This window comes from Mercenaria mercenaria, chromosome 19 (assembly GCF_021730395.1).
Source record: "Mercenaria mercenaria strain notata chromosome 19, MADL_Memer_1, whole genome shotgun sequence".
Taxonomy (NCBI): Eukaryota; Metazoa; Mollusca; class Bivalvia; order Venerida; family Veneridae; genus Mercenaria; species Mercenaria mercenaria.
In genome coordinates, this window is record NC_069379.1 from 7,205,695 (window position 1) to 7,218,682 (window position 12,988).

The following is a 12,988-nucleotide window of genomic DNA, read 5'->3' on the forward strand; positions in this document are numbered from 1 at the left end:
AATGCAAAACTCCTCTCACCCCGGCTTAAGTGAGTTCTTTTATACAAACACAGTGGACGGACTAAACGGTCCCAAAAGGAGCTAGAAAACCTTAAAGACAATGAGTCCACGTAAAGGGGGGGGGGGGCAATTTGATGTTTTTTAAGAAATAGACAGTGGAAGTTAAATATATGAATGAGAATTGTTTAATGTTTTCTTATATAAGTCTATGTAAAACAATTATACCACGGGGCGTGGGCCAATTATGATTCCAAGGGCATGATTTGAAGAAGTGAGGCTGAGAACTACAACACAATGCTACATGCCAAATATCTATGCCCTGGGCCTTGCGACTTTAAATAAGAAGATTTCAAAAATATTTCCTTTTGGTTGCCATCTGCATGTAGTGAAATTCTTTGGAGCAATTTGCTAAAGGACCGTCTAAGGAACATCCAGGCCAAGTTTCGTCGTCTTCCACGGACTGATTTCTAAGGAGATCTTGTTTTAAGTGTGAACAAAACCGACGACGGACAATGTCGGACGTTGAGTAATCACAACAGCCCAATCCGAGTACTTCGTGCTCAGACGAGCAAATATAGGTTTAGTGGTGGTACCTAAATGAACAAAATTTAATCTGTATGTTTATTCATACTTTAAAATTAGAAATCGTATTGACTTACCGTTTCTTCCTATCAGTACTGCCCTTTGAAATGGATATAATTTCAACGCGTACATTGTGCTCCGGATATTTGGATTCATAAGCAGATTTTATCTGTGAAATAATAAGAAAAATATATTTATTCATATTTTTTCAAATAGCATTAGCTGTCACTTTGAATACCAGTCAAATGCATATGTAACACAGTTTGAGTTTAACTGTTTAATTGAAATTGTAGAATATAATGACATTAAATATCGTATTTTCACATTTCGGTTCAGGCTTGGGTCGTGTCCATGTCAATGAGAAACTTTTGTTTTGTTTGGTGTAGTGTTTTAGTTACTAACAATAATGACCAGTAACATGACAATTGTTCCTTGATTCCTTGTCAATATTACCCTGACTATCATATAAATTACACCAACAGTTAGGAGGAGGAATATCAACGAACCTGTCAGTCATTACAGAGAACTCTCCCTAAACTTTATCAAAACTATCGTGTTCTTGGTGTGTACTGACTTAACGATGTTTACATAGATTTTTTTCCTAAAATATATGAATACCTGTGTCTTCAAATAGACTTTCAGTTCATGATCTTTATTTTCTATTGGACCAGTTACCGCTATACCTATCGTCGCAATATACACATATCCTCCTGAAATGTAATATTCAGTCAAGCTTTTTCTATTTATAATAAATGGTGTTCTGTTTGGACCATTGCGCTCTTTTTCTTTTTTTTCTCCCTACATCACAATTTTCGACATCACAGTGGTGAGTGTTGAAACAAGGATAATGAAAACACAAAATTACAATGATGAGATTCGGAAGTTGAAATCACGGTGGTTAAATGACGATGATGAAAATACGATACTACGATGAGGGGAACACAACATCCCGATACCTCAATGGTACTATGATGTCGAATTTCGAGATCGTTATACTAATTTTCATCATTGTGGTTTCGATGTTTCGACTTTTGCCATCATGGGTTCTAGATATAGGCATGTATGGTTTATTGGTACAAATGGTCGTTAAAGTAAACTACAATGAATAAAAATATATACATATATTTTATGTATAGTGTATACTGTAAGATTAAGTTTCTTTTGAATGCATATTATATTCAATGATGCAGAAAGAATTATAAACATTAATTTGGTTATATATAAATAGAGAAGCATTGGAACTAGCTACATAAAACACTTTTGTAGAATAATGCCAGAAAGGTTCAGTGTGTTAACAAGTAACTATCCTCGGCATTTGCATTGAGATACATTCATATGCATGAGGAAAACATGGTCAATATAAAAAGAAATCAGGGACAATACGAGAAAACACAATACGTGACATTTGATAGTTTATATTGAAGGGGCCAACTTGAAGTTGAATATTAAGATTATCATTATTATCATTAATCAAGTTATCTGATAATGGAATAATTATTTGTTCTGGTAATCGTATTGGTTCTCGGACAAATAACAATGCCAATATGAAATCATCTGATGATAACGTTATAGTAACTTTTTTAAACGTTTACGTCACATTATCGCATACCAGAGTTTAACCATGGTTCCCTAGTTTTATCCGATATCGTTTATTTGGTTACATTACAGGTACATGTAAATAAATTCATCTAATCAGCGACGTTTCGCGTCAGATCTTTGCGAAACAATCAAAATCGGCCGTGAAAAGCTTGATCGCGACATATTCAATGTCGATGCCCATTTTCGAGGAACATAGTTGTTTCTTCAGGCATATTTCTTAGCATGCGATCAGATGAATAATTTTTTATTAATCGCAGTCATGCAGTATCATCATAACTCATACTAGCAAGTAAGTTGAAAAGATATTATTTGAATTTTCAATGTGGCTGTCGAATAATGGCGAACATTGACTGGCTGAAACCACTCCAGGTAATCATACTAAGGGTTTTTGAAGATCTACCTGAACAAAGTATTGTAGTAGAATTAATAGTCGTAGGTTCCTTCCCATCTGGGCAAATACATGTCCAGGATCCATCTCGATTTTTACAAACACCATCGATGCAAGACTCTTGGAGGTCACATTCGTTTATATCTGAAAATTTCAATTGTCATTTAAGCTTCTTATTAAAGACATATTTAACCATATAGATATAATATCTAAAATAACTAAAAAATGAGTTAAGTTAATTAATGATGACACTTTGTTTCATGCTGTTAAAATAGCACATGTAGCTTGGGATGAGTTTTTATGTGTAATCTTACGTCATTCTGAAAGTTATGAACATATACACACTGGTTGGCTGCTGAAACTTTTATCTCCTCGATGAATTTAACCTCGAAAGATTCGCTCCAAACCTAACACACGGTATGCCACCCTTACAATGTAGCATCGTGATATGGCGCCAACTAATGTATAGAGCGGTTAATCGACAAGATTGAAGCTGAGTTTTTCACATAGTCTTTAAATGCCGAGAATTGTCAAATTTGATATTTATACACCCTTCAGATGAGCATAATCATTTATATGGAGATGACATAATTTTTATACCACGCAACAGTGCGTTTTTAAATGGAAGGGTTTTTCTAATATTTGATACTGCGCGATCTCAAGCACAGCTGTCGATCGGTTACTTATTGATTTAGCTTCGTGGTTAAACAAAACGTTGAATAGTTGTGGGGTATATCGGACATTTCGCGTTAGTCAAATTGAATTAGGTATTAAAATGGAGCGAAAATGTATGTTTCCTTCTGCAAATGCAATAAAACAGAGATGCTTGCTTACAACAAAGGAAGTGGTAAAGAAATTGTTGTAATATGTGTAAGAATAAAATCAGAGATAAAAAGTAAAATATATTTGTTAAAATATTTGACCGAATATTTGATCTAGAAAAGAAATATTGTTCTGTAAAAAGAACATAAATCCGTGAAATATATCCGTTAATATTTCAGAAAAAGCAAGCACATCCATAATAGTTATGGTAGTTTTCTGTTCTGCAACCAAATATCTACTTTTACAACAAAAACGGAAAAAGGGTTTTTAATATAATATGACAATAGGACCATGATGGTCCTGAATCGCTCACCTCTTCCAACATGACCCAGTTTTGAGTATGACATCGTTTTTTATATTATTTGACATAGTGACCTAGTTTTTGAGCTCATGTGACCCAGTTTTGAACTTGACCTAGATATTATCAAGATAAAAATTCTGACCAATTTTCATGAAGATCCATTGAAAAATATGGTCTCTAGAGAGGTCACAAAGTTTTTCTATTATTTGACCTATTGACCTAGTCTTCGAAGGTACGTAAACCTGTTTTGAACTTTACCTAGATATCATCAAGGTGAACATTCGCACTAATTTTCATGAAGATCTCATTAAAAATATGGCCTCTAGAGAAGTCACAAGGTTTTTCTATTTTTATCCCTACTGGCCTAGTTTTTGACCGCACGTGATCCAGTTTCGAACCTGACCTAGATATCATCAAGGTAAACATTCAGGTCAATTTTCATGAAGATCCATTGAAAAATATGGCCTCTAGAGAGGTCAAAAGTATTAATAATTTTAGACCTACTGACCTTTTTTTTTTGACCGCAGTTGACCCAGTTTCGAACTTGACCTAGATAACCTCAAGATGAACATTCAGACCAACCTCCATACAGATCCCATGAGAAGTATGGCCTCTAGAGAGGTCACAAGGTTTTTTTATATTATTTGACGTACTGACCTAGTTTTTTAAGGCACGTGACCCAGTTTCAAATTTGACCTAGATATCATCAAGTTGAACATTCTGACCAATTTTCATGAAGATCTATTCAAGGGTATGGCCTCTAGAGAGGTCACAACGTTTTTCTATTTCAAGACCTACTGACCTAGTTTTTGATTGCAGTTGACCCAGTTTCGAACTTGACCTATATATCATCAAGATAAACATTCAGACCAACTTTCATACAGATCCCATGCAAAATATGGCCTCTAGAGAGGTCACAATGTTTCTCATTATTTGACCTACTGACCTACTTTTTGAAGGCACGTAACCCACTTTCAAATTTGACCTAGATATCATCAAGATAAACATTCTGACCAATTTTTATGGAGATTCATTCACAAGTATGGCCTCTAGAGAGGTCACAAGGTTTTTCTATTTTTAGACCTACTGACCAAGTTTTTGACGGCACGAGACCCACTTTCAAACTTGTTCTAGATATCATCAAGATGAACATTCAGACCGACTTTCATACAGATCCCATGAAAAATATGGCCTCTAGGTAGGTCACAAGGTTTTTCTATCATTTGACCTACTGACCTAGTTTTTGAAGGCACGTAACCCACTTTCAAATTTTACCTAGATATCATCAACATGAACATTCTGACCAATTTTCATGAAGATCCTGTCAAAAATATGGCATTTAGGGAGGTCACAAGGTTTTTCTATTATTTGATCTACTGACCTAGTTTTTGACTGCACATGACCCAGTTTCAAACTTGATCTAGATATCTTCAAGATGAACGTTCTGACCAATTTTCATGAAGATCTTGTGAAATATATGGCCTCTACAGAGGTCACAAGTTTTTTTTTATATTTTTAGACCTACTGACGTAGATTTTGATGGCACATGACCCAGTTTCGAACTTGACCTAGATGTCATCAAGGTGAACATTCTGACCAATTTTCATGAAGATCTTATGAAATATAGGGCCTCTAGAGAGGTCTCAAGGTTTTTCTATTTTTAGACCTACTGACCTAGTTTTTGATGGCACGTGACCCAGTTTCGAACTTGATCTAGGTATTATCAAGATGAACATTCTGACTAATTTTCATAAAGATCCCACAAAAAATGTGACCTCTAGAGTGGTCACAAGCAAAAGTTTACGGACGCACGCACGCACGGACGCACGGACACGGACGACGGACGCTGCGTGATCACAAAAGCTTCCCTTGTCACTAAGTGACAGTAGAGCTAAAAAATCGAAACAAATCTTATTTATTAAGCTGTCATTAACTTTTGTTGTATAATACGTTCCTTAACAATAGGATGCATACACAAAATAACACAAAATATAACATATGACCCCATCAGAGGTTATAAAATATCTTTTAAAAGCACGCATTACAGGAAACGATGAATTAACATAATAATGTATAGATTTACCTTCACAAGTAATTATTGTTGCTTCTTTATTTGACTCTCTTGTGTATCCACTGTCGCATTCGCAAGTCCAGTTACCCAGAGTATTATTACAAGTACCACCACAGTAATAAACACTATCCGAACATTCGTCTATATCTGTTAAAATGTTGACATATATGCATAAGAAAATGGTTTGCGTATAAGTCACAGAAGCAGGTTTTTTTAATGAATTTAGTTAACACGATGATTGCCTTTTAACAGAAATATACAAATAAAATATATTATAATTCAGTATTTAAACACCGAACGAGCTTTTCTGCTTTGAGATATCTTTATCCATGAAAGCAAAGGTTGCGTTACAGTGGTGGTATTAACTGAACAATATTACTTTTCATTTGGAATATATAGCAAAATAATACCAGCGTTTATAGTATCTCGAGTAAGCGTTTTTTTTTTTTTTTTTTTTTTTTTTTTTTTTTTTTTTTTAAATCAAAAAAAAGTTCTATTCGAAAAATATTTAACTTTAAAGAGTAAAACCAACAAAAAAAATTAAATTTTTAAAAAAGGGAAAATGATTCATTTATCTAATCCCCTTCACAACTATCACTTTTTTTTTTTAAAATACAGGGAGCCCCCGATACCAAAATCTTTGCAAATAAAATTTCCCTACCATCGGGCTTTTGGGCAATTCCCCCCCCCACCTTTTAATAAATCGGGCGAATGACACTCATAAAATGCTGACGTTAAGACAAAATAAATTTTTTTTAAAATTCCTTCTCTAGAAATTTTATTTCAAAAAATACATAATATGAAAATAAATTTTACACTTTTTTCCATATTCGGATATAAGTTTGGGACGTAAAAGCAACCCCCAAAAAGAAAAAAACCCCCGATATGAAAGCCTTTAACTGACAAAATGTGATACCCAAAAAAACCCATTTAATAATTTTAGGGGCTTTTAAGGTGAAAAAAAAAATGCATTTCTTAATTTTTTTCCGAAAAGGGTCATATAAAGCAAGTGAATGACGATTTGCCATGCAATACAACGCCCCCCCTACTGGAAGAAAATTTAATTTTTTCCTCCACTGCATTTTACAAAAAAAAACCCCTGTCAATTTATTTTAAAAACATATTGTATTTTAAATATTGTGACGGGAAAAAGGCCGTCCCGGGGCGACGGGAACCACAAACAAATAAACCCCCTTTTAAACAATATTTACAAATTTTTTTTAAAAAGATGTTATTAAAAAGAATAATTGAAAAAAAAAAAAAAAACTGATAATAAAAAGAAAAAAAAAAAAAGTTCATACTCTAAAAAATTCTTATATTTCCTTTCCAAATCGACGTGCCCACAGGTTTTTAAATGTAATTGGGGAATTTTAAGTAGCACAAAAAAAACAAGCTTCAAAAATTCAAAATACACCCCTTTAAACCTTTGGAATACGTTTTTTGGGGTTTTTGGCTCCCTAGGTGGGGGGGTTGATTGCACCCCTTTACTGACTTCAAGGATAACAAAATAAATTCTTTGCTTTTTAAACCCCCCAAAACCCGGGAACGAAAGCCCCTGCGCTGGGAATATCACATCCGGGCGATTTAAGACAAGGGGAACCTGGGGCCCTTTGGGTACTTCCCGGGGTTTTATGAACTCCCCGGGAAAAAATTTCGTCGGGCGGAAGAAGCAAAAATATATAACAAAATGGAACACCATACAAAAAAAAAAAATCGGGCATAAAACTGTTTCCCTTTGGGGAAACACCATACCTCCTTGGGCCTCCCATAAAAAATACTCCCTTTTCTTAACAAAAAAATTTGCTACAATTTCCCAAACTTCCCTTTAATTAAAGTGCCCCAAAATTTTTTCCTTTAAATTAAAAAATTTTACTTACTTAAAGATTAAATTTAAAAGTATGAAAAAGATATAAAAAAATATGAAAACATTAAGAAATGGAAATTTTAAATTTGCACTATTTTTCCCCAACTACAAATTAAAAAAATTAAATTAAAATCAAACGTTATATGGGGTTTGGGCCCATCCTTATAAATCAATCCCAAATAACTACAAGGGACTTTAAATTTTAGATGTGTATAGACTGGCCCCAAATTTAAAAAATTACAATAAATATTACATACACAGTACAAAAGACTTCCCCATATGGGAATTTATCCCTAACAATAAAAGGGGGGGGGTTAAGGGCTTTTCCAAAATTTAAAAAAATTTTTTTGACATAATTTTTTTGAAACAGGGTTTTACAATTTTTCACGATAAAAAATTTTAAAGTAAAAAATTTTTAACACCCTTATATAAATGAAACATTTTGCCCCTTTTTGGAAAAAAATTTTTAAAAAAGAAGTTTTAAAAATTTAAAAAAACATCCCTGACAAAACCGAAATTTACCCAAAAATCACATGCCGAAAAGAAAATTTTTAGAATTCTGTAGAATTAAAAAAATTTTACCAAAAAAAAATCGTAATGCAAAATCAAAACCAAAAATCTAACAAATAAATTTTTTTACCCCCGATCGGCATAAATTTTCTACCCAAGAAAAAATTTTCCGACATAATTCTTTTTCCTAAAAAGGGGTCGTAAGGTGTGTGCGAAAGGGCATATCAAATCCAGCCTATTTAAAGGATAATGTCCCCCAAAAATACAAAAATTTCCCATGGGTTTTTCCGGGTTTAAGCCGGGGACTTTACTATTTCTTTTTTTCCCCGGGAAAATTTCACGATAACCCGGGGGAATCTAACTATTTTTGGCGCAAATTTTAAAATTTGAAAATTTGGGGCCCAAATTAAAAGGGGTTTTTTGGGGAAAAAAAAACAATTACTGAAGTTTATAAAAAACAATTTTTCTTAAAACTGAACAAAAATTTAAAAAAAATTTAAACAGGGAAAATTTTTAATTATGAAATACAGAAAAAATGAGAGGTTTTTTCATGCGTAAAAATCTAAAAAAAAAATTTACCCCCAAAAACCTAAAAAATTTTAAAAAGATGATGAAATTCCCTTTCTTTTTACACTCCCATAAAAAATAAGGCCCGTATTTTCATTTTTTTACACACCCCCCCCCCTTAAAAGAAAATTTAATTTTCTTAATTAAAAGAAAAATTACTTTTAAAAAATAAAAACCAAAAAAAAAAACACACACTTTTCACTATCTGTACACAATAAAAATAACCCACCTGTCACACTCTATCAAAAAAATCTGCGGCCTTTTTCCCCTACCAGAAATTGCTCTAATTTTTACCCCTATAGGGGTTTGAAATTTCCAAATTGCCCATCCTCATCACCGGAATTGCTAATTTTTGGGTTTTATTCAAAAAAGGGGAGGGGGCCCTGATGATCTGCCCCTCAATACAAAGTCTTTACCAAACAAAAAAACCGGGAAACTTACTATTTCCCATACTCCGAAAAACACTCCTTCTCTTCACTGAGTACTTTTGCCCCCCCAAAAGGTAGCAATTTTCTATTTAAGCAACGCTACGGGGAAATTTTCTCTCCACCCCTTTCCTAAGCAATCTGGGCCAAACCCCCCTAAAATCGGGGGAAGCATCTACTCTAATATAAAAGTCGATCAAAATCTGGAAAACTTCAAAATAGGGACCCCTTAAAGCTACCTTCAAAGTCTGGAAACCTTTTCTTGATTTTAAACCCCCCTCTACAAGTTTTGGGCCCTGATTTTTTTCCCTAAAATTTTGGGCGAACTGAAAAGGGCCGCCGACTTTGGAAAAAATTTTTAAAAAGTATAAATAGAATTTGCCTAAAAAATTTAAATATCTTTCAATCCCTTTTTGAAAATTTGGGCTAAAAAATTCAAACAAACTTCCTTTTAAAAAAGCTATTTAAAAACCTCTGGTTTTAAAATTCTCTAAAATCTTTGTCCTTTTTCTTTTACCCGTTTTTAAAAGGACCCAAAAACATACCTTTTTTTAACCTATCGAAACTCATCACAAATTTTCCCCTTTTTGGTTTCTAATCTATCAAAACCCTTCTCTGATCCCCCTCTACAAAAAGTGCCCAAAACCTTACTTAATATCCCCTTTAACGGTTTTAGACTTACATCACCCTTTCCTTTTCACAGAAAAGGGTTTTCACATGTTTGCGTGAAACTTTTTTAAATTTTCCCCCCGTCTACATCAAACCCTGTAATCTGTTTTTTTTTCCCTACCTCAAACTACTATTTAAAAGGCCCCTTTCCCAAATTTAAACAACCCCTTTATTAGTTTTGGGTAGGTAAAAATTTCAAGAAACCTTACTACCGCCTTAAACCCCCCTTATCTCTAGCCTTCCTAGGTAATACTTTTTGGGATCTAGCACAAACTTTTTGCAAACTGTTCTGACTATTTTTCCACGTTCCTCCAATTTTTCCCTTTTAAAATCCAAAACATACTGGTAATTTTTAAACCCACATCTTTCCCTGCGTTTTAAACCACCCAAAAACCTTTTAAAGCACGTTTTTGGGGCCAAAGGGTTGTTCTACCAAAAATAACTAAAAGGGGAAAAAACCCAAACTTTCTTCCCAAACTTCACGGAAAGCAAACAACATACATTAAAATACCTATCCCAATCTCTAGTTTTCTCCCTCCCAAAACCCTTTTAAAAAATTTGCTTCAAACTCCCTTTTTAAATTTCTTTTCCTCTAAAAAACCGTTACACATGGGGTTATACGGGGGTTGTTTAACGGCCTTAATGACAAAAACCTACAAATTTCCCTGCCATAAGGCCCTGACAAAACTGCGATCCACAATGGGTAAGCATTTCCTCGGGCACCCCCTAATCTACTGTACATATCCTAAATCCTCTGCTACTCCCCCTTTTTTTCCAATACTGGGTAGTGCAAATAGCTTCTGGATATCAGTAGAAATAATCACCATAGCCCAAAAAATGTCCCCTGCTTTTCCTTTTTCATCATAAGGTTCATCGGCCCAAACCGATATCGAGGGAAAACTCCCTTTAAAAGGGAGTATCAATAAAGGCTTTTTCCTAACGGAATTTTAAAACTTACTCACCCTTAGCAAAATTACTTGCAAAAAATAATATGACAGTACCTCCTAACCTCTCCTTCCTCCTTTTTCCAAAAAATTCCAAAATTTCCCCAAACCTTATCACTAGTTTTCCTTATCCTAAATGGCCAACAGTAACAAATCTGGGGAAAATTTTTCATAAACCATTTTCCCTCTAAGACTTTTATAAAATCAACTGTCTCCCTTTTGGGGCCCTAAATTCTGGGCGGAAAATACCCCTCTATTTTAAAAATCTTTTCCCCTAATCTCAAACCTAACTAAAACCTTTCCCCCTCTAAAAACTGCTTAATCTCCCCTTTTTCCTCACCTTTCCTTTCTAAAACAAAAAAAAAGTGTTTATCATTCTTTTGCTTTTCTAAAAACCCCCTCCCCTAGATACATCTAAAATCTGAGAGGAACTTTAAGCTTTACTTGCCCCTTAAACTTTGGCTTGCCCCCTAGTTTTTTTTCTTCTGCGCAAAAACTACTAAACGAGGTTCTCCGCCCCCCTTTACATTCCCCAATTAAAAAATCTTTTGGTAGGTTTAAATTTTAAAACCCAAACCCCCCTACTGTATTTTTTGAAAAAAGGGACAATAAATATCTATTCTAGCTAAAATCAGCCTATTTTCCCACTCCCATCTATTATTACACTCCCTTTTTTTCCCTCTAAAAACTGACTTTTGCTTCTACAAAGTCCCGTTTTTCACTATCACACATTTAAAAACCTGTATCTCGCATACGAAAAACATCCCAACCTTTAAAAGTCCCGGGGGTTTTTTTTGGACTTTTAACTTCCACTAAGCTTTCCCCTAATTTCCTCAAAAATCACTTATTTCAAAATTTTTAAACAAATTCCCCACCCCCTCTGACCTCTTGTTTTCCCTATCTCTATCTCTATTTTCTTCCTCTCCCTTCTCCGAGATCGGCCCAGGGCCCTCCCCTCTTTTCAATTTTCCCTTTACTTTTTTCTTTTTCCCCTCCCCTTTACTACTTTCCTTTCCTGCCCCTATTTCCCTAACTTTTCTTTTCATTAGCACTGTTACCCGCCGAAATTTCCCCACCCTACAGTAATATAAACTTTTCCCTATTCACCACACTTAAACCCCTTCATACCCCAAAGGGGGGGTTTAAAACCCCCTCCCCTCTATTCAAAAATTTGCCCCAACCCTCTTTACAGTGCCTAAATTACGCCCTATTTGGGAAACTGTCCTGGTATTTCATATGGTTTTTTTTTAGCTCCGGTCCTTTTTTTTTTTCGATTCCGACATACTTGGGACCCCCACATTTTTGAAACAAATCTCCCATTTTTCTGCAAACTTTCCTTAGTTTTTAACTAACCCCCTTCTACCCAAATTCGGGTAAAGTTTTTTTATTACAACCTAAAATTGGCCCCCAAAGAAAAAAATCAAACAATCCTTCGTACTTTTTTCCCCTACCCTTTCAATCTAAGCCAACCACTAAATACCCTACTTTTTCCCTGGCTAAAACATCAAAAAGGGCTCATTACCCGAGCCTCTCAGTTCTAAACTTTTTCTTATACCATCGTAAGTAAAGTTCGAACTGACTTTGGCAAAGGGGTTTTTCATTTATAAATAACCCTTTTCCAAATTTTCCAAAAAGGAACCTATCAAAAACCCCCTCTTGCCGAAACCCTTTAAAAGGAAACGTTAAAAAAAAGCATATCTCTTTACCCCCTTTCCTGCGAAAACAGCGTACTTTTCGACACATTAAGTACCATCCAGGGAATAAATTTTTTCCCCATAAGGGAGACATTTAACCTTTCCCTTTTTTCTTACTCTTCTTTTCAAAAGTCGGGTTTTAAAAATTTTATCCCTTTTCTAATTTCCATTTTTTTCTCCCTTCCCCCCTTCTCTTTTCTAATTTTTCTACTAACATTAACTTTCCTTTTCCAGGGGGGTCTAATTTAAATCCTTTTTTCTAACTTACTTCATATTCTATTTTTTCCCCTTCTCAACCTACCTCAACCCCTAACCGACTCTCTTCTCTTCTAATCTTTTCCCTTTCTCTTTTTCCTAAACTACTTTGTTTTAAATTTTCCCTATTTTTTTTCCTTCTGTCCCTAGCTTCTAATTCTAACTTTTTCCTCTCCCCTTCAAAAATTTATTTTGGGTTCGTTCATTTTTCTATCTTTTTTTTTTTCTGAAACCTAGCTTCAACTCAAACCCTTTCCCTATCTCTTTCTCTCTCTGCTTCTAACCTATCTTTCTCTG

The 12,988-nt window shown here is 34.5% G+C and overlaps 1 protein-coding gene across 1 annotated transcript in view; it reads right to left on the minus strand.

Annotated features, from left to right (window-relative positions):
• Window positions 1–12,988, minus strand: part of LOC123543070 (uncharacterized) — a 72,913-nt gene that overhangs the window by 10,986 nt on the left and 48,939 nt on the right. Inside the window, exons 29-32 of the mRNA XM_053532098.1 lie at window positions 5,776–5,910; window positions 2,582–2,713; window positions 1,201–1,292; window positions 660–751 (exon numbers count right to left, since the gene is read on the minus strand). Coding sequence (XP_053388073.1) covers window positions 660–751; window positions 1,201–1,292; window positions 2,582–2,713; window positions 5,776–5,910 — 451 coding nt within the window. The remainder of the gene's footprint in view (window positions 1–659; window positions 752–1,200; window positions 1,293–2,581; window positions 2,714–5,775; window positions 5,911–12,988) is intronic.